The sequence below is a fragment of the Pteropus vampyrus genome, unplaced genomic scaffold, assembly GCF_000151845.1.
Source record: "Pteropus vampyrus isolate Shadow unplaced genomic scaffold, Pvam_2.0 Scaffold702, whole genome shotgun sequence".
Taxonomy (NCBI): Eukaryota; Metazoa; Chordata; class Mammalia; order Chiroptera; family Pteropodidae; genus Pteropus; species Pteropus vampyrus.
The window spans coordinates 556,364-582,969 of record NW_011889483.1 but is presented as its reverse complement, the minus strand read 5'-3'; the positions used below and the strand labels follow the sequence as shown (position 1 = coordinate 582,969).

Genomic DNA, 26,606 nt, shown 5'->3' with positions numbered 1-26,606 from the left:
GCCATTTGTGACAAAATAGATGGACTTTGAGATAATCATGCTAAGAGAAATAATCCAGACAGAAAAATTTGAAAATCACATGATATCACTTATATGTGGGATATAAATCGAAAAGCAACAAATGACTAGGACATGGACAATGGCCTAATGGTTACCAGATGGTAGGGGGTGGGGGAGGAGATGAGACGTAGATGGGGGGAAGGGGGTTATATATAGGGAAGTAAGGGGAGCATAAGTGGGTAAAGGGGATCAAATAAATGATAACTGAAGGAAACTGAACTTTGGGTGGTAATCACACAGTATACAGATGTCAAATTATAATGTACATCTGAAAATTATATAATTGCACTAACCAATGTTACTCCAAATAAACTTAATTAAAAAAAAATAAATATTCTATGCAATATTAGATAGACAAAATATATTTTCTCTTATCCATAGTTTCTGTGGTATCAGTTACCCGCAGTGAACTGTGGTCCAAAAATATTAAATGGAGAATTCCAGAAATAAACAATTCGTAAATTTTAAAATGAGAGCCATTCTAGTAGTGTGATGGAATCTTGTGCCATCTTTCCTGAGACGTGAATCATCTCTTTGTCCAGCGTATCCACCCCACTTCATCTCAACTTGAGATGAAGCATTATATCATCTCACATTATCACTAGAAGGGTGAGTACAGTACAGTAATGTATTTTGAGAGAGACCATATTTACATAACTTTTATTACAGTATGTTGTTATAACTGTTCTGTTGTATTATTATTGTTGTCAGTCTCTTACTTTGCCTAATTTATAAATTAAACTATCATAAATATGTATGTATAGGAAAAAACATAGTATATGTAAGATTTGGTACTGTCTGTTTCAAGGATTCACTGGGGGTCTTAAAACATATCCCTCATGGATAAGGAGAGACTACTATATTCTATAAAGAGGTGAGGTTCTTAGTTAAAAGTAAATCTCCTTGCAAATAATATCAACGTTTTGATGTATACAATTTGATACAAACAATTTAGAAGTTATGTTACGAAAGAAAAGGCCACTTTCTTGAGGCATTTTCAAACTTTTTTTTCTTAAAAAAAAAATATTATGTTGCAGCTGACTCCACTGAAAGATTATGCAGTGGGCCAGGTACTAGCAGTGGCAGATAGTGTCTGCACAGCCGACCCACCGACAAACTGTAATAAAAGCTATGCCTTACTCTTCCCCGTCTTCTCAGAAAGAAAACACTCTAAATAATAAGGCAAATCAGCTCATGAAAAAAACAAAGCTCTTGACAGAGAATGTCAACTAAAATACCATGAACTTAGAAAGTATTCTTGCAAAAGTAATATACCATTGCCAGTTACACCAGCTGTCTCCACTTACAAATAGGTTGAAGAACTGAAAAAGATGACATTTGAGGTAGTCTACTGAGTCCTAAATTAAGCAGAGGGGCTTCTGGATATTTTCAATTAAAGAAGAATTTCAAAAACTGATTTTAAGAAGCATCTCATCTAGTCTGTTTCAACCAACAGCAATTAGGCATGAGGGTAGAATATTTCATGAATAATATTCTAAAATGAAATGTATTTAAAAAAGGAAAGAAATTCTATAACAAATAACAAACCTAGGCTAGATACTTTCAACAGATGTCTAAGATTTTCTATTCTTCAGTGACAGCTCTAATTTGAAGACAAACTTAAGCTTCCGTGTGTTTGCTTTTACCATACACATTTTTTATAACCTATAATATTTGGTCAACCTAATTTCTCTGTAATATTACCTTGTCACAAACTCCTTATTCTTATGACCAGTAGAAGTATCTTTGAAGGAATAGCTTTCACTGCTTATTATAAATGGGTAGACAATTGCCTGTGGATAGTTATCAGCAATGTCTTCCACAGTGTGCTGGATGGCGATGGCTTCTTCTTTGTCCAATAAGGCCACTATGTGGCTGATCCAACCAATAAACTGCCAGCAAGGAATGGAAGAAATCTAAAACACAGATAGCTATAACTTAATAATGAATAAAACTTTAAAATTGTTTTATTATAAAAGTAATGTGCTCAATATAAGAAGTATATGTTTATAATCTTAAGTATGAAAACAGGCAGAAATATAAAAATCTTTTCTTCTCAGCCCTCTCAGTTCCTATGCTACTGAGAACCATTCTATTCTTCCAGATGTTTCTATGTATATGTACATATATCTTTTCTTTACAAGAATGGAATCAGAGAGACATACTGTTTCTAGTTTTTCCTATATTTACCTCATTCCTTTTAACAGCTGTATAGTATTCCATTTTATTTAACTACTGCTCTGTAAGGAATTTTTAGGGTGTTTTCAAATTTTTGCTATTATAGATAATGCTACAATGGATATCCCTGTATGTTTATCTCTTTGTACTTGTGCTATATACCCATTGAAGAAATTCTTAGAAGTAAAATGACTGTGTGAACATTAACAACTATAAAAACATTGATAGAGTTCCCTCCAAAAAATTTCTCAAATTTCTACTTTTAAAAATGAATTAGATTGACTTTCCAAAGTTCTTTCCAACACTGGAAATAACCAATTTTTTAAATTCATTGTCCATCTGAGAAAGTGAAAAATATCTAATTTTCATATTTCATTATTAGTGAGGCTGAACTATTTGCTTTACATATGTTAATCATGCATGTATTTCCTCTGACCATTTTCTACTGGTCTATTTATTTTGTAGAGTGGAGATAATCAACTCAGTCTTTAAAATGCATTGAAAATATTTTTCTACCAGTTTTTTTAAAACTTTGTATATGGTAAAATTTTTTCTGCATAGAAATGCCAAATTATTTTCCTTCATGGCTTCTGGTTTTTGTCTCTTTACTCCAAGACCATTTCAAAATTTGTTCATGTTTTCCTCTAATGCTTTTTAAGGTGTTAATTTTAAGATATCTTATGTGCTTAGCATATATATTGGTATAAGGAGTGAACCTGGGCATGCTTCCTAACTTCATCTTTAAATGAGGAAAGAACAGGATATATGTGAGGATAAAATGTATCAGTCCACGTAGCTCACTAGGAGCACTCAGAAAAGGTTAGCTGCCCCAACCCAAATTCATTATAACACTGAATACTCTATTTTCCCACAAATTGAAAATGCTACCTTTATTATATATAAATATTACTTGGAAAAAGCTAAAATTATACCTTTTATTATTCTTACCTTTAAGAAAAACATACATATTACATTTCTGAATTTACTTTAATCTTCTGTTTAAGATCTACTGAAAAAATCCAGATTCACAAGAGGGTCAGAGGTGTGGAAGATAAAGCCCTGACAAGCACTGAGTCTCCATTGCTCAGAGACCAGCACTTTTTAAAAACTTACTGTATAAAAAGTTACCACAGTACTATTTCCCCCTTTTTGAAATATTGTATCATCAACTCAAACTTTGGCCCTATTTTCCAGTTAAACAACTATAAAAGTCATTAAGGAGCCTTTCCAATGGCCCTCCACTTTTTATTATAGATAACAGGAAGGTGTCAGGATGACACAAGACTTTTGTGAGGTGAGGATAACAGGGACATACAAGCTGGTGAGCAGAGCATGTGGGGGATTGTGGGATGCTCCTGCATGTTCACAAACACTAGCTGCTCACTGTGAATTTGGAGGCCTCAGGATTCCTGTGAATATAGTGCTGCTGGCAGACACTACAGTCACTGGAAGTGGGATGCCAGCTGAAATGTACTCTTTTCTCCCTGGGCTAAATCATATACTGGGCAGGGGCACCAACAGATGTTACAGACTACAGTTTAGTCTTTATGGACAGCAAACTGCTACAGAAATTCCCATCTCTGTCCCAAATATACTTGCTCTTCTATTTCTTGGAGTCCTTGTTCAGACATAGCGTTATCAAGTCCCACTGAGGAAAATGGGTAAATAGGGACACTGCTTTATACAGTTTGAAATTATCTATGTTCTTGGAATGTAGCAAATTTCAATGGCTAGGAAAAGCTACAATATATGTATTACACACATTAATGTGGTTGAATATAAATAGGAATATGTCTTTCAGTTCTGTAAAGTTCTCTTTTACTAGAATAAAGATACTAACCTCTTTTGTCATTAGGCTCAGGGTCTCCTCTGGATACTGTTCTATAATCTGCAGTAGTCTGGGAAACTTCAGCCTGGCTTCATTGGAATGTAATTTTAAAGCTTTCAACATTTTGTCTACTAAAACAACTGGATACGTCTGCAGTTCTACAGACTCAATAACTAATAAGGACAGGAAAAAGAAAAGTGGTCAATATATCCACTCATACATACATTATAAATTTAACACATATGATGACATTTTTACTTTTTGGCTTATATTTTATAGTATGTCATTGTTTTCTTTTTTAACAACTACTTTAGATCAACAAACGCCAGACACAATCTTTTATACACTATATGTAAAAGATTCTATCTTGAAGGTGAACTTTTCTATTAGATTACCCATTCTGCAGGAAACATAGTTTGCTTCCTGGGCTGGAAAAATAAGGGGTAGTTGCTGATTACTGAATTTATTCCAGGAGTAAAAGGCAGGACACATAAGTCAATAATATCAAAGCTGCAACCAAAATTTGAAAATATAAATTAAGCAAATGGAAAGACTGAAGATAGCTTGACTCTAGGATATGAAGATAGCAGGTCATGTTGCTTGGAGATGTCATTCGTTCTTAGAAAGACTTTTCTCAGAATTTGTCATTTAAAACAAACACACAAATAGGAAATCAAAAGTATGTACAAAATTCTTAACATTTTATGCTAACAAAATGTGACACACACTCATTTTTCCTTTTGTGATTCACCTGAAGCAGTCTCTTCCTCCTTGCGAAGCTGTTGGTCACAGAAATCCACTAGCGTCATATAAGCATCTATTATTCTTGCTGCAGGCCACTGGTCCCTGGTGGAAGACCATGCCTCCTCCTCAGCTATCCGCACGGCTTCAGAAAGGTAATGGAATGCTCTCTGGTACAGCCCTGCAATCACCTAAAATTCAAAGATCTCAAAAAGACTGAAGCTTTCCGTAAGAACTCTGTTTTCTACTTGTGATGATAAAGAATACTTGTGATTCATTAGCTATGGCTAAAACACAGAAAGCTGGCTAAATGGAAAAGGGAGAATCTTCCCTAATTGAGAAAAAGTAAGCAATTCCAGTAAGACCTTGAGCACATAAAATAAAACCAAATAAAAAAAAAGAATAAGCCAAGTGTGGACCAGACAGTCAACTAGTCACACATAACTGGCACCAAAAGTCAAAGCAGATCATGCAGCCTTTAAAAAGAGATGGAATTTAAAAAGAGATGGAAGTTGGCACCTTATGCTCAACATCCTGAAAATGTTAATAACATTGTGGAGGAAGAAGACAAGGTTATACAACTAAAGTGACGTAGGCCACGGTGAGATGAGGAGAAGCTGGTAACTATTAAAAATACAAAATCATTTTTAAAAGCTAAGTAAAGCAGACACTAAATAAAAAAGTGAAAAAGGCTGATTTGTCCAATAAACTAATGGGACGTCTGAATGGTGACTAGCAGTGAAATTCCATTAACAAAATTCATGGAAAAACTGTCCACATAATTCCAATAAAAATTTCTCATCGTAAAATCTGTATCATTCAAATAAACAGGAAACGCATAAAATATGTCAATTTTCCACATAATAAATTTTGCTATGCACCATTGTCAAATATATTATAGAAACATAAAGCAATGACAATTATTTATTTATTTTTCTTAATTATCCCTTTTTTGTCTTTAAGGTCCAGTTTAAAACTGACCCTGCCTACGATCTTGAAACAATGGCTCTTTATCTCAGCTGTCAGAAAGCATTTTAGGTTAATTCCTTCCATGTAGTGAAGTTATCAACAACTATTTTCAGATTGGGAATGAATTTCCATAATTTAATTTTTTTGCAAATTAGTGTATGATTATTCAAATAACACATTAAACTGCTGAATAAATCTTCATTTTAAGTAGTTAAAAAGTAATGAAATGGAACAAAGTAGAATAAAAGAATTTCAGAGCCCTATACTTTCCCCCCAAAATGTAGTATCTCTTTTTGGTTTGGTGGTTTACTTAAGAGCTTAAAAATCTACTGGCAATCAGATTCTCATCTGGAACTAAGCAAAAGGGACTACTAAAAACTCCCACTGATTGGAATCACTGGGCATATATCGCAACACCTTAAAGATTAAGAGTTTAAGATGAACTAATGCAAATGTTCTGCACAGAACATACGTCTTTCCCTCTGCAAGTATCTGCAGATGATTCAAGCTGTCCGTACTTGGATTTTTAAAATTTATTTTTCAATTATAGTTGATGTACAGTATTATATTAGTTTCAGGTGTAAAACATAGTGATTAGATTAAGTTTTTACATGTTTCATGTGGTAGGCCTGTATTGCTATGAATACCCCTCTTAGAACTGCATTCACTGTGTCCCATATTTTGTATCGTCATTTTCATTTTCTTTTGTCTCAAGTTATCTTGATTTATTCTTTGATGTCACTGTTACACATTATTTAGTAGCATGTTGTTTAGCCTCCATGTATTTTTCAGTTTTCTTTCTGTACTTGATTTCTTGTTTCATACCATTGTGATCACAGAAGATGCTTCATATGATTTCATCATCTTACACTTATTGAGACTTGCTTTGTGGCTTTACATGTGTTCTATCCTGGAAAATGTTCATGTGAACTTGAAAAGAATGTCTATTCTGATTTTTTGGGTGAAATGTTAATTTATTAAGTCCAGTTGGTCTAATGTGTCATTTAAGGCCACTGTTTCCTTGTTGATTGTTTGGGTGATCTAGCCATTGGAGTCAGTAGGGCGTTAAAGTTCTCTACTGTTGTTATATTACTGTTGATCTCTCCCATTATGTCTGTCAAAGTATGCTCATACACTGGGTGCGTTAGATGTTTTTAAGAATTATATCCTCTTGTTCGATTGATTCTTTTATCATTAAGTAATGTCCTTTCCTACAGCCTTTGTTTTAAAGTCTTTGTTGGATATAAGTACTGGTACTCCAGCTTTTCAAAAAATTTCCATTTGCACGAAACATCTTTTTCCATCTCTTTACTTTCAGTCAGTGTGTGTCTTTTGATTTGAAGTGAATTTCTGTATGCATTCAGTCAACCTATGTATTTTGATGGGAGGATACAGTCCACTTATATTTAATTAGTTATAAGTATGTAGTTATTGTCATTTTATTGTTCTGATTGTTGTAGTTCTCTGTTCCTTTTTTTACTCTCTTGCTCTTCTCTTATATGTTGACAACTTCCTGTGGTGTTATTTTAGATATCTTTTTCTTTATTTCTTGTATATCTTTTATAGGTTTTGATCTGTGGTTACGATGTGCTTCATATATACCAAGCTATGTTTGTAGCAGTCTATTTTAAGTTGATGGTTGCTAAAGTTCAAACACATTCTCAAGTAACTACATTTTTACTCAACCCCAATGTTTATTTTTGTCATTATTTTACCTCTTTTGTGTGTGTATCCCTTAATTTATTGTTGTATTTACACATGGTCTTCCTATTTTTGACTTTTAACTTTTATACTAGCTTTCTAATTGGTTGATCCAGTGTTTTTACTAAGTGCTTCTCCCTGTGAGAATTTTTTTCTGTCCTATATTTTTATTTTTGATCATTTCTACTAAAAAAAAGTCCCTTTAACATTTTTTGTAATGCTGGTTTAGTGGTGATGAATGCCCTTAGCTTTTGCTTGTCTGGGAAACTATTTCTCTTTCTATTCTAAATCATAACCTAGATGGGTAATCTTGGCTATAGGTTTTTACCGCTGGTCACTTTGAATATTTCATGTAATTGCCTTTTGGCCTGCAAAGTTTCTGTCAAAAAAAAAAAAAAAAATTATCTGACAGCCTTTTATGGGAGCTCTTTTGTACCTAAGTAGCTGCTTTTCTCTTTGTTTTTAGGATTCTCTCTTTGTCGTTAGTTTTTAGTATTTTAACCCTTATACTGTTTAGAAAAAAAAAAAAGGGCAGATTGCTGCCAGTGTTTATTTAACATCACACATAGGAATGCTACATTTTCTAGGATTTGACATTTTCAGCAATCAAACTACTAAAAACGGAATGCTATAAATAGAATGATGTCATCTGTTCCGAAGACTATCAATTTACTACATTGATGCAAAAATAATAATAAAAGCAAGATATTTCATGGCAAATTTTGGGGGTAAGGTTAGGACTGTAATCCACGAGTTATCTTGGGGTAAATGCTGTAGCAGCAGCACCACTGGTGAGTGTTCTCAAGGTAAATGGAAAAAGGGTTAATTATGATGTGCCTTGGTATGGAGCTCTTTGGATTCATCTTGTTTGGGACTCTCTCTGCTTCCTGGACTTGTATGTCTATTTCTTTCACCAGGCCAGGGAAGTTTTCAGTCAATATTTCTTCAAACAGGTTTTCAATCCCTTTCTCTCCCTCTTCTCCTTCTAAGACTTTATGGTATAAATGTTGGTTTGTTTAATGTTGTCCCAGAGGTTCCTTAAACTATCCTCATTTAAAAAAATTCTTTTTCTTTTTTGCTGTGCCAAATGGGTATTTTCTGCTACCTATCTTCCAGATTACTGATTTAATTCTCTGCTTCGTCTAATCTGCTGATTCCCTCTAGTGTATTCTTCATTTCAGTTATTGTAGTCTTCAGTTCTGATTGGTTATTTTTTTTTTCTATTTCTTTGCTGAAGTTGTCACTGAGGTAATCTATTCTTCTCTCAAGTTCATTGAAGCTCTTTATAACCAGTGTTTTGAACTCTTTAGCTAGTACATTTAGTTCTTTTTCTGGAGTTTTGTCCTGTTCTTTAATTTGGGATATGTTTTTCTTCTCATTTTGACAGACTCTCTGTGTTTTTTCTATGTATTAGGTAGATCTGCTACATCTCCCATTCTTGAAAGAGTGGCCTTACGTAGAAGATGTCCTGTAGGGCCCAGCAGTGCAGTCTCCCTGGTCACCTGAGCCAGGTACTCCAAAGGTGTCCTCTGTGTGGACTTTGTGTGCCCTCCTGCTGCAGTTGAGTCTCAGTTGCTGCTGGCATGTGGGTGGGACTGACCTTCAGGCTGACTGGCTGTGAAGGCCATCTGCATCTCCAGTGGATAAGCTGTTGTGAAGGGGTGACTCCGTGAAGTGGAAGTCACTTTAATGTGGCTCTGGTGCCAGATGAGGCAGCCCATAATGTGTTGGGTGGGGCTCTGGTACGGTCCGAGGCTGGCCACCTGGTGTACTGGGTCTAAAGCCTCCTGAGAGGGGCTCTGATATGGGACAAGGTCAGCGATTGCTTGTGCCGGGCTTGATGCTGGTTGGTAGGAGCTATGAATTCATCTGTAGTTGGCTGCTTCTTATGCTGGGCTTGGAGGTGCTTTGGAAAGCTGAGCCAGATGTTGCTTGTGCTCATCTTGGGATTCTTTGTGAGCATTAAAATGTGAGCTGAGGCTGGCCATGCCAAGTTTGGGGAACTCTGGGAGATACAACACAAGTTGAAGCCAGCCACCACTTGTGCTGGGCTTACGGGCAGGTTGGCAAGAGCTAAAATACAGGTTGAAGCTGGCTGCTGCTTGTGTGGGGCTTGTGGACTTTTGAGAGTCTTCTGCATGAGCTGAGCGAGGTTGGCCACCATTCTTGTGAGGTCTGTGGATTTTTGGTAGAGTCCACAGCATGAGCAAGGCAGGCTGCTTGTGTGGAAGAGCCACTGTAAGAGGCTTGGCCAGGTGAGTGAGTTGGGTGGGGCGGGGTCTCAGGGAGACACCAGCACAGGGCAAATGTTCATAGCCAGGGTAATGGAGCTCAGAGATTTGGTGCCTGCCTGTGCTAGGCCAATTGGGTGAAAGAAGAGCTCAACAAAAGAACAGCATGCCTACCAGTGTTTCTGTCCCGAGAGTTATCCCACTCTCCATCCTTCTGGCGCTTGCCCTGAAGTTAGTCAATTTAGTTCCCTCCTGTCTATCTCTGGCACTTTTTGAGCTGCTGCCTGTGCACTGGAGTTTAGAGTATGTGAGTTTGTGCAAGAGCCATTTAAGAGCAGTATGTCAGCCTCCTGCAGATGCTATGAGGACTCCTCTTTCTGGCACAGCTGCCCCAGGTTGGGGAGCCTGGTGTGGAGTTGAGACCCTTTGCTCCTCAGGGGGACCTCCAAAGCTGATCTATCCTTCCTGTTTATTAATCACCACACTGTGGGTATAGAACCAGCTTAGTCTCTGCCTCTCCTCGTCCTGATGTGGCTTTTTCTTTATATCCTTGGTTAGAGGAATTCTGTTCATCTAGTCTTCAGGTGGTTCTAAGTGTTGACTGTTCTGTAATTTAATTGTAATTTTGATGTGATCACAGGAGACAGTGAACTCAGGTTACCTACTCCACCATCTTGACTCCGCCCTCTACTCATTATTTCTTACATATAGCTAGAAGGTTACACGTTAAAGACATACAACACACAAACGTAAAACGTTCATTCTTCCAGTATACATTACCTTTTCTGTATTCTCTGAAGTGGATCCAGAAAGCTCCAAGATTCTTCTAGCCTTGCTTTCCTCGATTACAGCAAGGCAGGTTGGCTCACTGCTGAGAGCATTAGCTATGATCCTGTAAGTTGTACCTAAGAGAATGTTCTGGTCATGAAAAGCCAGAATATTTTTGTTTAAGTAGCTTGATGTATTCTCACCTATTGGATCAAAAAAAAAGACACGTGAGATTTTTTCAGAAGTAATGAATACCATAAATTAAAAAAGAAGAAATTTGTAGTATAAAAAGGTTTTCTATTAAGAAATTAACTAAAATAAATCTTGAAAATATAAGAAATTGACTTTAAATATTGGTTAGGGAATTTCTTGAACTCACATTAATAAAAAATGTTCTTTGTTATTACTGGCCATATCAAAGTTCATAGAGGCTAAGCAATTAAAACATTGATTAAATTGTATTTAAGTATCATCATTATGCATTTTGTCAAAGCACCTAATTCTATTACAATAATAGAAAATGGCTCTTTTTAATGCATTTGTGCATATACATTAATAACAGAGAAGATTTTAAAACTGATACTATTATCTCAATGTATAAGTATCAGAGACTTATGCATTTAAAGGTCTGGTTTTTCTCAGACAAGAAAAAGCTGAAGAAGCTCATCACCACCAAACCAGTATTACAAGAAATGTTAAAGAGACTTCTTCAAGAAAAAGAAGAAGAAAAAAAAAACCCCAAAAATATGAATAAGAAAATAGCACAAAGAAAAAAAATTCTCACTGACAAACACAAACATATAATAAAAACAGTGCATCAATGAACACCAAAGCTACTACAAAGGTTAAAAGGCAAAAGTAGGAAGATCATGTGTAATTACAACAGTAAACTAAGGGATATGCAAAAACACACATGCACAAATGAAAATAATGGTAAAAACATAAATGTGGACGGGAATGAGAAAAATGGTAGTGATTTTAGAACGTGTCTGAACTTAAGCAATCATCAACTTAAAACAGACTGCTATAAACATAAATTGGTATATATGAAGCACACTGTAACCACAAAATCAAGAATCTACAAGTAATTTATGAGAAATAAAGAGAAAGAAATCCAAACATATCACTATAGAAAGTCATCAACATACAAGAAAGAACGAGAATAAGAACAGAGAACTATAAAAACAAACAGAAAACAATAAAATGGCTGTAATTACATACCTATCACTAATTACTTTAAATGTCAATGGATTAAATGCTCCAATCAAAAGACAAATGGATAAAGAAGACGTAGTACATATATACAATGAAATACTACTCAGTAATAAAAAAGAATGAATTCTTGCCCTTTGTGACAACATGGATGGACCTTGGGGATTTTTTGCTAAGTAAAACAAGTCAGACAGAGAAAGACAAATACCATACGATTTCACTTACATGTGGAATCTAAAAAACAAACAAACAAAACAGAAACAAACTCATAGATACAGAGAACAAACTGATGGTTGCCAGAAAGGAGGGGGGTTGTGGGATTTGGTGGAAAAGATTAAGTATGAACCGACAGTTATAAAATAGTCATGGGGATGTAAAGTAAAGCATAGAGAATAAAGTCAATAATACTGTAATAACTATGTATGGTGCCAGGTGGGTACTAGACTAATCGGGAAGAATTACTCCATAAGTTATAGAAATGTCTAACCATTATACTGTACATCTGAAATTAATATAATACTGAATATCAACTGTAACTGAAAAAATAAAAAATAAATAAAATAAAGGTCTGGTCTACATCTTACTATGTGTCTCTGGGAAAGAAAATTCCCCAGCCCTAGTCAAGCCCCCAGCTTAGCTTGCTGAGGTGCAAGAAGTGGGCGTGAAAGAGAAAGGGCAGTCTCCTAGCCAGTCCCATCAACTACACCTTCCTGCTCATCCATAAGATGACAATTCTCTGCCAGATTTCTCTCAGATACATGACTATAACTACTGGCTCTGCTTATTTCACAAGGCTGTTACAAACTACAACCATACTATAACTACTATAACAGTAGAATTATTTTTATAAGTATTAATGTTATCTTAATATAAGTTACTCCTCTTACACATCCTCTGGGGGGAAAAAAACATAAAAAATACTTAAGCAATTGTAATGATGATTTTCTGATCCTGGGATCGATATAGAAAGGCTGCTTCTCCTGTTTGCACATTTACTGAGGCTGATACTCTGATATGATGCCCTACCTTGCTGAAGAGTTAAATTTGGGAATATGGTTGGGAGCATGTTCAATAATAGTGCTACTATGTACCCTTTGACATGTGGCAACAGAACAGCCATACCAGGTCCACATAAAACCCACATAGAGAAAGTTTTTCTACCCTCAGTCTTAAAGGTGACATTATTATGAAAAGAGAAGCACTGAGGAGGAAAAAGGCTCTTCATGTTTAATATTTTACAAGGTAGTTCTTGTATGTAAACAAAGTTTTCAAAATAGTTAAACTATTAGACTCATAATTCAGCTAAGAATTAAAAAACTTCTTTAGAATACAGATATAATATAAAATAACATTCTTAAACTTATATAAATAAGAGCAGTCTAATACCCAACAAAGAGACTGTCTTCAACACAGTAAGAATCTGGTCAGGACGATTCTGGGTCTGGCTCCGGCTATGGCTGAGTCGACAGTAGCTCTGTACCCATTTCACCAGCCAATCATCTCTTGTTTTTGACTCTTTATGCAGCTCCTTCAATAGTTTCATGGCAAGTGAGAAACTGTTCTAGATAATAGAAGAGAGAAAGTGGTATGATGACATAAAGGTGATAATTTTAGAAACAAAATTATTTTATAAAAGGTTTTTTTTAAAATTGACCTGCTTCCCTTTTTGCATGACACAATTCGCCTTAGAGTAGCTAATCCATCTCCTGAGCTTCAATTATGTGGATGTCTTTTTATTTATCAAGGGGATATAATTAACATTTAAAATGTATAATTTGGTGTCTTTTAGTATATTCAAAAGTTGGGCAACCATCACCACTGTCTAATTCATGAAGACTTTCATCAACCCCAAAAGAAACCCTTTGTCCACTAGTATTCACTCCCCATTTCCCTAGCCACTGGCAATCAATAACCTACTTTCTATCTCCATGGATCTGCCTATCCTGGACATTTCATATCAGTGGAATCAGAATCTACATATGGCTTCTTTCACTTAACATAGTACTTTCCGGGTTCATTCACATTATAGTGTGTATCAGCACTTCATTCCTTTTTATGGCTGTTCTACTGCATGGAAAGACCACATTTCATTTAACTACTCCTCTACTGATAGACTTTAAGGTCATTTCTACCTTTTGACTATTTTTAATAATGCTACTGTGAACATTTGTGTACCAAATTCTGTGTGTATGAATGCTCTCATGCCTGCGGGTGTATACCTAGGATGGAATTGCTAGGTCAAATGGTAACTCTATGTTTTTGCTAGGTCAAGTGGTAACTCTATGTTTAACTGTCAGACTTTTTCCCACAGTGGCTTTACTATTTTATATTCCGACCAGCAGTATATAAGGGTTCCAATTTCTCCACATCCTCAGCAACACTTGTTATTGTTTCTATGATTATAGCCATCCTACTGGGTATGAAGTGGTATCTCACTGTGATTTTGATTTGCATTTTCCCGGTAACTAATGATGTTGATTGTCTTTTCATGTGCTCGATGGTCATTGTATATCTTCTTGGAGAAATGTCTATTCAGAACCTTTGCTCTTTTTTTTAGTTGGGTTCTTTGACTTTCTGTTGTTCATTTGTAAAGAGTTTTTTTTATGTATTCTGGATAGCAGACCCTAATCAGATATATGATTTCCAAATATTTCCTATTTTCTCCCACAGTTTCTTGAGTATTTCACTTGAGATACAGAAATTTTTAATTTTGATGTACAATTTATTTTTAATTTGGTTGCTTATGTGACTTTTTAAAAAATTCATACCACTAAGTCTCTCCTGAATTTCAAAGGACATTTTCATCAGACCTGTGTCTTCCTAATTACTACCCTTTCAACCACCCAGGCTAAAAATATAAGTTATCCTCAACTGCATGCTCTCCATCATTCCTATTATCTCAGGTCTTCTATACGCTTTTACAGAACGTCTCTCATTGTTTTCATTCCCACTACTACTCTAATTCGAGACTGTAGTCTGTTTTCTCCCCTAAGTTAATCTTCCACATAGCTTCTAATTAACCAGCATGCTTGAAAAACCTTCAATGACTTCCTAAGTCCTATGGGATAGTCTTCAGTCATTACTTCAACATTCCAATGCTTCATGATTCACCTCAAACCAGCTATCATGAGACTCCCACAATCTCTGCTCAGAGCGAATTCTGCAGTTCCCAGTTTCTCACCTTCATGGTTTTATTTGAATATATCTGATACCTACAGTACCCCTGTCTCCTCACCAAGTCCAAATCCTACAATTCCCAGAAAGCCCAGTCCAGATGTCTCCTTTTCCATGAAGTCTTTCTATTCCAGGAAGCACTTTTCTTCTTCCCTGTGCGCTCCTAGCATTCTTGATATCTCTTTTCTTTGCCCACCTCACGCTGCTATAGTTCTCGTCCTGTCACTAGACAGTGATCATGAGGGCAGGGATAACATCTTTCCCCCTTAGAATGGTAGGTGCAGTTTCTTAGTTTACCATTATTCAGGTCCTCATCATTATACAGAACTCTTTCACCACCAAGCTCTTAAACTCAGATCATCCCATTCTGACCACAAACCTGCTCTTCTACATACCAAATTCCTGCTATGCTTGTTTGATAAGCTACTTAAGATCTCTGGTAACTTTCCTTGCCCTCTTTCTGCTTTCAATTTCTTCCATGTCCAATTAAGCAAGCCATCACTTCTCGGCCTTTTGGGTAAGATCAAGTGTCCAATTAAGCAAGCCAATCATTCTCATCATTCTCTTAGCAATATTTCCAGATCATTAGGCTTTAGGTATCGTTTATCAGGTGTCACACCTACTTAGCAAAACCACACCCTTGGTTAATCAAAGCACATACTTCTCTGCTCCTCCGTTTACAGGTTCCCTGGAGACAACACCAACCAGGTTCTATGCTGTCTGACAATCCTTTTCTAGTATGCTGGTCAGCTTTCCCACCCACAGTGCAGAGTCATCTTCAAACCTCATTTTCCTCAATTCTCCTTACTGCTCACCCTCTGCAAGTGACTCCCCCTCCCACTTCTCAGAGAAAACATGAGATTTCTTACTCTTTCTGACATTGAGCCCATTCTTCCTTCCTACCCTCCATTGAGAGAAAACTCACCTTTGCCATGAGCTCTGTCCCCACTAACCTCCACAAGGAATCTCATTTCACCAGCGATTCTTTTGTTATGTCCAATCTCTTATGACTCATTAGTTACTTCCATTAAAATTTAAACATCTCTATTCTCTTCTATTCTAAAAAAAAATTCTTCCCTGATCTCATTTGTTCCTCTTTGTCATAGCTAAGGAGCAGCCTGTGTTCACTGTCCCCATATCCTTAATCTCATCCATTTCTCTACTAAAATCTAACTTCTTCTACTCCAGTGAAATGGTTCTCACCAAACTCAACACCAAACTCCTCCTTTTAAATGCAAAGGCACTTTTCAATCTTTCCACATCTTCACTCTTTTTGGTAATTGACACTGATGATTTCTGGCTCTTCCTCTGTGGTCTCACAGTCCCCTGATCAGACTCTAATCTCGTCATTCAGTTTTGGTTCCTTTGCAGGAGCATCGTCCTGTGCTCACCCCATAACTGTTGGTCTGTTTTGGGAACTGATTCTGTCACCTTATCTACTAACCATGGTTTCAATGACTAGCCACATGCTAATCACATCCATACCTCTATCATTAGCATAATTACTCTTTCTCTAGAGCTTCGGATTTCTTACGTACAAATTGTCTAATGGAAATGACTAGTGTCTTAAAGGCCTTGCAAATTGAAAAATTATATTTTTGCTTTATAATAGCAATCAATACAGGGTCATTAAAAAAGCAAGCTCCCCTAGTGTATTCAAATATAATGATATAATTGAATAGTTTATATGAAATATTTAACCAAAGCATACTTACAGTAAATACAAATGGTCTTATTATCAAATAATAGATTTCCACAAACTAAACCTAAATATAATTGTAACTAAAAGGCAAGCATTCATTTGGTTAAAGAAGATCAAACCTGATATTAGGTTTCTTTTCTTTTTTTTTCAGCTTTATTGAAATATAATAGACAATTAATTGCTTGTATTTACATTGTACAATTCAATGAAGTGTTTTTTTTTTTTTTCAATTATAGTTGGCATACAATTATTCTTTTCAGTTGTACGGCATAGTGTTTAGAGATATATATAACTCACAAAGCAATCACGGCACTAAATCTAGTATCCCTCTTCCTCCTTACATATTTATTACAAGATTGTTAACTATTTCCCTTACGCTACACTTTATATCTCCACATCTATTTTGTAACTATCCATTTGTACTTCTTCATCTCTTTGACCTTTTTTGCCTCCCCCCAACTCTTATTCCATCTAGTAACCCTCAAAATATTCTCTGTATCTATGAGCTTATTCCCATTTTTGTTGTTGTTATTTTGTTCCTTAGATTCCACTTGTACGTGAAACCATGCGATATTTGTCTTTCTCTATCTGACTTACTTCATTCAGCATAGGTTTATTTTCTTTTTCAGTAAGAGAAAATAATCATTTTGAAATGATTACTAAGTATAAAAAAAACTTTAGACATTTTCTGGATAATTTAAAGTGTTTATTTTCTTAGAAAGAGAAAAAAACTAACTGCTCAATTATCTTTAAGCTTCAGATTTTAAAGAAAAGCTACGTTTAAAAAAAAAGCTAGTTTAAGAAAACTCTGTGATATAATAGAAGAACATAAATATGAGGACCTACCTGTTTTCTTGCACTATCTATCATCTTCATTTTCATGGAAAACTTACAGCTCTTAATCAGAGAACAAATATCTCTTTCCTGCTCCTGTATTTCCATCCCGTCACTGGACTCTCCATCTCTATCCATGTGCATACTATGATCATCTGCAAGAAGAGTAAGTTTCTCCTCTATTTTGCTGAGAAAGAAACATCTATATAAAACAAAGAAAAATCAGAATTAATGCCTCATCAAAGAAATCTTTGACATACAGGAAACTACTGGATAGCATTCATAGACAAATTCTACCGTTATTAAATTTTTGCTCATTTTTTGGACTATAAATATACACTCTAGGTACTGAATTTAATCTCCATTTTAATGAACCTATTTTTTAAATATCACTAAGGATATTTCAACAGAATTTTCCAGATATCATTTATAGCCTTTACCTCCACAAAATAAAGCCTTTAAACTCACAATTTTCTCTAATGAATGGGTCTGATCACATTCAGATCTCTATCACTAGCGTAATAACTTTTTCTCCAGAACTTTAGATTTCTATGTATGAACTGTCTAATGGAAATAATAACTAGTGTGATAAAGGCCTTGGAAATTCAACATGTCTCAAACTGAATGTATCATCTTCCTTACAAACAACTCTTCCTCTTGCACTCTCATCCACCCAGCTACTCAGGTCAAAACGGGTGTGTCATCCTTTTTCCTCCCAAATAGAACTAGTCATCATGTCCCTGCCCTGCCATGCCAAAAAATATAATACATTACATATAGGTGAATAACAACTTGAATAATCATGACTTTTCAGATATATGAAGTCAAATATACTGTTGAGGAGGAAGGGGGATCCACCCAGAATTCTATATCCATGGATAACATTCTACAGGAATGACAATGAAATAAAGATATCTTCTGATAAAAGAAAACTTAGAGGATCCATCACAGATCGATCTATACTATAAGAATAGCTAAAGGAAAATTTTCAGCTTACAGGAAATGATACCAGAGGAAAACCTGAGCACCAGAAATGGTAATTATAAAGACTTTTTTCTCTTATAAATTCTTTTGAATATACTGTTTAAAAAACTGTTTAAAGCAAAAAATATATTACCTATTAGTATTTTCACTGTATGTTACTATGTATATATATGGAATCCCCTCCCACGTTCCACACGTACATATAGGCATATCTTATTTCATTGTACTTTGCTTTACTGAGCTGTGCAGATACTATGTTTTGTATAAATTAAAGATTATTTTTTCCCCTGGAGTTCTTTTTTAAAAATTTTATTTTAAATTCTAGTTGACATACAATATTAGTTTCAGTTGTACAACATAGTGATTCAACATTTATACGCTCTACAAAGTGATCACCACAAGAAGTCTACTACCCATTTGTCACCATATAGTTATTGTATTTATTGACTGTATTCCCTATGCTGTACATTACATCCCCATGACTTGTTTTATAACTGCAAGTTTGTACTTCTCAATCTCCTGACTTTTTTCAGACTATTCCCTGTTCCTATACATCACCTTTGGCACCATTAGTTTGTTCTCACATATTGAAGGTTTATGGCAACCCCGCCTCGAGCAAGTCTGTCTATCAATCAGCACCATTTTTCCAACAGCATTTGCTCACTTTGTGTCTCTGTGTCACATTTTGGTAATGTGGAACCTAACCAGGACACATAGGAAGTTGTGTGGACCATCCTACAGCCTCTGTTTACAGTGGTACTTGAGCAAAGAGCACAGCCAGTCCCTCTCCCTGTCTGCAGAGCAAAACCAGTGGCCTTGTCTAGCCTGGGAATTCAGTGCACAGTTCTGCCTAATTTGGGCAAACAAGATGTGCAGGCTTTGAGACCAGCTTCCCTACTCCTCTCAGGCAGGAAAGCTAATTCATAGCTCTGCCTACTGCTGAGTATAGTAACCAGTCTTGATCTTCTAAGGAGCCTGACCAGAGTAGAGTGTACAGGCAACTGCAGAGACCATGTTACATCCATGCACAGGCAGGGAACCAAGTCAGTAGTCTTACCCAGCTATTCTCAACCAGTAGCATCCCCCGTGACCAGAGATTGGGCAGTGGTCTTGCCCCAAAATATACCCTGCCCAAGGACACTACCAGCTGACAGGTTCAGAACCCCAAGCTGAGCTAACTGAAGGACTGTTTCTGCCAAAGTGAACCTATGAAGTTGTACCAATGTAAGGAATCAAGGATGATGAAAATCAGCTAAACACGACACCACCAAAGCTAATAAAGCTCCAATAACTGACCCTAAAGAAATGGAGATCTATGAACTAACAAAGAATTCAGAATAATCCTCTTAACAAAAGTTGCTGTACAAGAACACACAAATAATTAAACAAAATCAGGAAAACAATGTATGAACAAAATGAGACATTTGACAAAAAATAGAAACCATAAAAAAAAAAAAAAGAAATCCTAGAACTAAAGACTACAATATGAGTGAACTGAAGAATTCAATGGAGAGCTTCAAAAGCAGACTAAATCATACAGAAGTAGGAATTAGTAAAATTATTCTGTTACAGGAGCTAAAAGAAAGAAGACTGAAGAAAGCTTATGGACCTATGGGGTAGCATAAACGAAACAATATAAACATACCTCAGAGATATTGTGAATTTTGTTCCAGACCAATGCAATATAGCAAGTATTGTAATAAAGTGAGTCATAATCTTTTTGTTGGTCTTGCCTTCAGTTTGTAAAAAATGAACATTTGTGAAGTGCAATAAAGTGAAGCAGAATAATGTATGTATACTTATTATGGGAATCCAGAGAAGTGAAAGAGAAAGGGATATTTGTTTATATTTAAAGCAATAATGGCTGAAATCTTCCCAAACCTGGAAGAGAAATAGAGTACCATATCTGTGAGTCTCAAAAGACCACGAATAGGACTTTTAAACCTGAATAGGGCTACACCAGGACATATCATAATTAAATTGTCAAAAGTCAAAGACAAAGACTTTTGAAAGCAAGATGAGAAAAGCAACACATCAGCTACAAGGGAATTCCCTTAACACTACAGATAGAGTTCACAATAGAAACTTTTCAGGCCAGGAGAGTGGATGATATATTCAAATTATTCAAAGCAAAAAACCTGTCAACCAATAATGCTATATCTGGCAAAGCTATCCTTTAAAAATGAAGGAGAGAGAAAGATTTTCCTGAAAAAACAAAAGCTGAGGGGGTTCATGACTAGACCTGCCTGACAAGAAATGTTAAAGAAAGTTCTTCAAGCAGAAATAAAAGGATACTAATTAACATTTAAAAACATGAAGTTAGTATAAATCTCCTGGTAATGATAAATATATAGTCAAAGTCAGATTCTCTAAAATGGTAATGGTGGTGCATAATCCACTCACAACTCTAAAAGATAAAAAAACAAATGTATTAAAAATAACCACAAGTACAATAATCTGTTAATGGATATACAATATAAAAATATGCAAACTAAAATGTGAGAGGGAGTCATGAAGTAAAAGCATAAAATTTAAAAATGCTATCATAGTTATTATCAGCTTAAAATAGGGTGTTATATATATTTTATGTAAGCTTCATGGTAACCACAAAGGAAAAACTTTGTGTAGTAGTTACACAAAAGATCATGATGGAGAAGTCAAAGTATACCAGTACAAAGTCATAAAAATCACAAAAGAAAACAGGAGAAGCAAGGAATAATGGATCTATAAAACAGAGAACAATTAACAAAATGGCACTATTAAATCCTTAACTATCAATAATTACTTTAAAAGGAAATGGATTAAATTCTCCAATCAAAAGACACAGAATGACTGTTTGGATTAGAAAACAAGATCCAATATACGCTGCCTACAAGAGACTCACTTAAGATTTAAAGACATACACTGACAGTGAAAAAATGGGAAAGCAAATGGTAACCAAGAAAAAAGCAGGAGTAGCTATACTATATTAGACAAAATAGACTTTAAGCCAATGATGTTAAAAGGACACAAAGAAAGGCATTATAAACTAATAAAAGGGTCAATCTATCCAAAAGACATAACATTTATAAATATTTAAGCACCCCAAATCAGAGCACCTACAATATAGAAAGCAAATACTAATGGAACTAAAATAAATAAATAAATAAAAAGCAATACAATAGCCAAGGACTTTAATATCCCACTCTCAGTAATGGACAGAGATCAATAAGGAAATAGCAGATTTGGATGATATAATAGACCAAATGGACCTCATAGATATATACACAATAAAGAAAAAAAAAACTGTAATTGATTAAACAGACACAGAGAAAGCATTTGACAAAATTCAATACCCATTCATGATAAAAATTTCAGAAAACCAGTATACAAGCAGCAAATAATTGGAAAACACAATTAAGAAGAAAAAATTCCATTTACAACAGTGTCAAAAATGATAAAATACTTAGGAACAAATCTAATAACATCAAAGATATCCATATTGAAATAATACAAATCACTGAAATTAAAGAAGACAAAGAAATAGAGAGACATATAACCTTCATGAATTAGAGAATGTTATACTGTTAAAGTGGCAATTCCTGAAGTTGAACTACACTCAATAAAATCCCAAGCAAACTCTAAGCTTTTCTGGGGAAGAAATTGACTGGCAGAGTCTAAAATGCACACATAAATGTAAATAACCTAAAATAAAACAATTTTCATAAAGAAAATAAAGTTGGAGTATTCACCCTATCTGATTCAAAACTTACTATAAAGCAACAAGAATAAAGACTGTTCAATATTGTGAAAAGTTACAAATAAATCAAGGAATAGAAGAGACCATTCAAAATTATACCCACACACATATATATGGTCACTGATACTCAAAAAAGATGCCAAGGCAATTCAATTATGAAAAGTAAGACTTCTGAATAAATGGGACTAGACAAGTAAATATCCACATGGAAAGAGTGAATATCTACCCCTACTTTATACCATCTACAAAAACTATCTTCCACTGGATCATAGACCTAAATGTAAGAACTAAAACTATAACATTTCTAGAAGAAGGAAATAATTTTACAAGATGAGCATGGAATGAATATCAGCTTGAAGGAGCTCCTGTTAGCCAAATGTGAGACAATTTGAATATAAAATAATAAGAACAGTAATGAATTATATTCCATTAGATAAAATTGGAATCCGTGATTCCATATTATTAAAATTGAAGTAAATGAATAAATAAAGAGGAGAGAAGGGAGGGCTCTTCCTTAACAAGAAGATGTAGGCTGATAAACACGGAACAAGAGGTAGGAAAATCATCACCTTGCAAACATCATTGTCAGGACTGGCTTGAGCTAACGGTCATCCACAGAAACAAAAGACAGAGGAAAGTCTTAAGACAAGCAGGATATATGCATGTCTCTAAGTATCTCCCACATTGCTTATTAGTTGCAAAGGAAAAAAAATGGGCATTTACACTGGAGAGACCATACGATATGTTAACTAGACAATCAAAATCACTATCAGCAGTAAAAGGCAGATGGATGCTCTGTGCTCGCAGATTTGATACCCTGAGAATACTTCACTTAAGTAGTATTCTGGGTAGGGGTGTATCGTCTGAATCTAACTGTGAGGATATACAGACAAATTCAAACTGAGGAACCTTCCTCAAAAGTATCAATGTCATCAAAGATGGCTAAGGAACTGTTCCAAATGACAGGAAACTAAAAAGACATATCAAATGAACACCACATATAATTCTGGACTGGATCTTGTCTTAAGAAGGGGAGAAACGCTTTAAAGGACAGTAAAAGGACAACTGACAAAACTGAAATGGGGGCTGTAGATTAAAAATTAAAATAGTAAAGTTATGGTTACATAACAGAATACTCTTTTTCTTAGGAAATGTACAGATAAATTATGAGTTAAGATAAATTAAGAGGTCAGAAAACATATGCATGCCACTTACCCTCAAATGGTTTAGAAAATATGTGTATGTGGAAAGAATAAAAAAGCTAATGTGGCAACATGTTAAAAACAGTGAATCTGGGTAAAAGGTACACAGGAGACAAGGGAGCAAGTGAGGACAAAGAACATTCTGCTGACATGGAGAGCTTTGTTAGAACAACTTAAATGAGAAACTGGGAAGATGCGATATGGCTGCAGTAGGTTCAAATTCCAATTTCTGTAAACCACAGTTTGAGAGAAAAACCATTCTGGCAATTTAGGAAAATAATCCACATTCAACTCAAAAGGATCACATCTTACCGATTTGTGATGATGTCATCCCAGATGTTCATTGGGTCCATTTTAGCATCTGGATATCTGTTTGTCCAGGTTTTTATAAGTCTCTTAAGGGGAACTTGAGATAACAAATTACCTAAAAATAATATTAAGGGATGACGTATGTCCATAATTCAAGGACAAGACTAATTTACGAAGTAGTGCTGACATTAGTAAATAGAAACTTAATTCAAATTTCGTGTTTAAATTAAAAAATTGTGTCTGTTGCACCGAGTTACCATATTAAATCTAATGTATCCTGATTAAAACTCAATTTCTTAAAGATATAAAATAAAGATAGGGAAATAAAGAATTTTTACATTTAGTAAAGGTCTACTTCATCCACGATTCCAAAATTAAAAAAAAAAGGCACTAAAAACTGAAAAGGGGTTGCAGTCAATTTTCTTGGCAAAATCTGATCTGAATTGGCATTAGGCTACTTATTATAGTCTGTTTATGTCATTCATATGAATATTAACCACTTAAGCTAGAGATGCATCATTGTATTTAATTAGGAAATACTGCCTCAGGCCCTGGTGTTTGCACAAGATTATATACAGATAGATGATGATGATGATATCTGAAACTATCTAGCCTCAAGGGTTTTGGAAAAGAAATTCATAATCCTCATGAAATTTAAATTTCACATTGCTAATGTTTAGTGTTGTAGATTTCTCTGTTGGTGGAAAGCAGTGGTTAAGAAAACAAGTTTAAATTAGGCAGCTCTGGGTTCAAAATCTGAATCTTTCATTTAATAGTGTGGGACAATTATTTAATCTCTAAGCCTCTATAAAATGAGGAGAAAGAATCTACATCTCATAAGGCTGTTACAAAAACTAGGTAATATAGAAGAGATTAACGTAGTTCTTGGAAAGTAAAAAGCACTTAATGCATGATAAGTAATTAATAATATGTACTTGAAAAATAATTCTCCAAATTTAAAAAGAACAATTAGATATAAACACCAATCTTTATTAGTACTGTGAAAAGTGTCTTTCATATCATTTTTAATTATTTAGGGCAAGAATTAAAATTCAGATTTACAACTAAGATTTGTTACTGTTGCAAAGATGTACTCTTCCTCTTTGACTCTGGGTGGCTTTCTATAGGCACCAGGATAAAATCCACTTGTTGGCTGCAAAAAGACCTTCGTAGTATGAGCACCCCTTACTTCCCCTCAGGCCAGGACACCTGGCAGCCAGTCACAGAACTTCCGACATCTCAGGGGACACTACAGGCTTTCGGTCAGGCAGGCACTATGTAAGCGCCTGTCCCTCATCCACACTTGATTTAGGCCTCTCCTCCAGGAGCCTCCTGCACCCCTCAATCTAGGGCAAGTTCTGTCATCTGTGTTTCACTTGGGGTCCTATGCACGACTATGCCTCAGCAGGTATCACATCACGTAGGAATTACCCCACTATTCTGAAAGCTTCTTCAAGGTGGGCAATATTATTTGGCTTTGCACTCCCAGTGCCTAAAATAGTGCGACCATTTTAAACATTTCAATCATCTCAAAATATATATATATTTATAGAATTAACTCAAGATAAGGCAGTTTCTAACCCATACATTAAGAAAGATATACTTTCACTAAGCAAAAAAATAGATGCTAAAACTCTTTCAAAATTATAAAAGAAAAAAATTACCTTCTTTGCTTATAAAGCTGATGAACTCCTGAATTTCTATTAAGGTTTGTACAGACTGTAATTTGGTGAGTCTACTTCTGTGTAAAAGCACATCAATACTAGAATAGTTCTAGAAAAAAAGGCATTTAGTATTGATTATAAATCAATTTACTACTTTAAATTTTAATGTAGTTCTCTAAAATGTGAAATACAGCAACTACCATAAAAATACATTAATTACACAACGTGTCTCAGAGTGGTTAACAATTAGGTCATAGACGAAATTAACAAATGATTTAATTTTTTTTAATAATTGAGGTTTTCAATCTCATTTTGATTTATCAAAATCAATACAAATAGGCTATCATTGCCTTTATTTGCCAACAATGTTTAAAAATCACACCTTATAATGTAAATTGCTAAGTATAGAAACCAATTCTTTCTTCTTTAATAAATTTTATCTTGAGTGCACTAATCAACTTCAAAAAAGTTTAAAAATGAGACAGTAAATGAGTTTGCTTCTATGATCAATATATGCCAATGATAAATGTTGTTAATATACACTATACAAGACACTGAGTTTAAAAATAAACAAACAATCATCAGAGGAAGATTCTCAGAAAAGATAAATGGAAAGACAGCATAATAGCAGAAAATGATCAGGGAAGATTTATATTCTTCTCCACAAAGCAAACAAACTTCTATTCAGCTACTCCAAATAGAAAAGTCTACTCTCAGGTGTTTTTTAACAGTGTGAGAAAAATAAAAATCTAAGGAAAAACAAAAAATGGAACTTTTGTAAAAGGAAAAAAAGGATTAAAAAAGACATTAAGACAAAAAAAAAGTGAAGAAAAATATCAGAAGAAACTGGAATAAAAAGAAGGAAATGGATGGTATCACATAGTAAATGAAAATTTTTTGATTTTTTTTATTCATGAGTTTACTGACTTTAAAAATATTACAGAAATGGTACATTTTAGATTGGTATATCTGTATTACCTGTATAAAATTCTGAATGCTATTTTCAATATAATATTTGGCTCTGTCAACATCATTTTGTAATATGTAAAGAAGACTCAATTCCTGACTATAATGAAGCTCTATAATAGCCTTCTGGAGCTCCTTGTTCACAGCTTCATCAATAAATGTCAGTAGGGACTGGTCATTCTCTCCTTGAAGCAGTAACTTCAGCTTGCTGCGGATCATGTAAGGTAGATAGGTTTCCTAAGGAACATAAGAATCTACCTGTAACTTCAGAAAACCAATTTTGTATGCCTAATTATTTTATTACTATAATATTCTTTGGTATAATTTTAGAGGCTAAAATTTAG

At 34.8% G+C, this 26,606-nt stretch overlaps 1 protein-coding gene across 7 annotated transcripts in view; it reads right to left on the bottom strand.

The window, feature by feature from the left end:
* The window catches only part of PRKDC (protein kinase, DNA-activated, catalytic polypeptide), a 192,933-nt gene that overhangs the window by 22,634 nt on the left and 143,693 nt on the right, over positions 1-26,606 (bottom strand). For all 7 annotated transcript variants that reach the window (XM_023526089.1, XM_011385363.2, XM_011385365.2 and 4 more), the window contains 9 exons: positions 26,275-26,499; positions 25,297-25,405; positions 23,636-23,747; positions 17,411-17,600; positions 13,075-13,249; positions 10,489-10,679; positions 4,818-4,998; positions 4,079-4,239; positions 1,765-1,976 (listed from right to left, as the gene is read on the bottom strand). In XM_023526089.1, the coding sequence (XP_023381857.1) occupies positions 1,765-1,976; positions 4,079-4,239; positions 4,818-4,998; positions 10,489-10,679; positions 13,075-13,249; positions 17,411-17,600; positions 23,636-23,747; positions 25,297-25,405; positions 26,275-26,499 (1,556 nt within the window). The remainder of the gene's footprint in view (positions 1-1,764; positions 1,977-4,078; positions 4,240-4,817; positions 4,999-10,488; positions 10,680-13,074; positions 13,250-17,410; positions 17,601-23,635; positions 23,748-25,296; positions 25,406-26,274; positions 26,500-26,606) is intronic.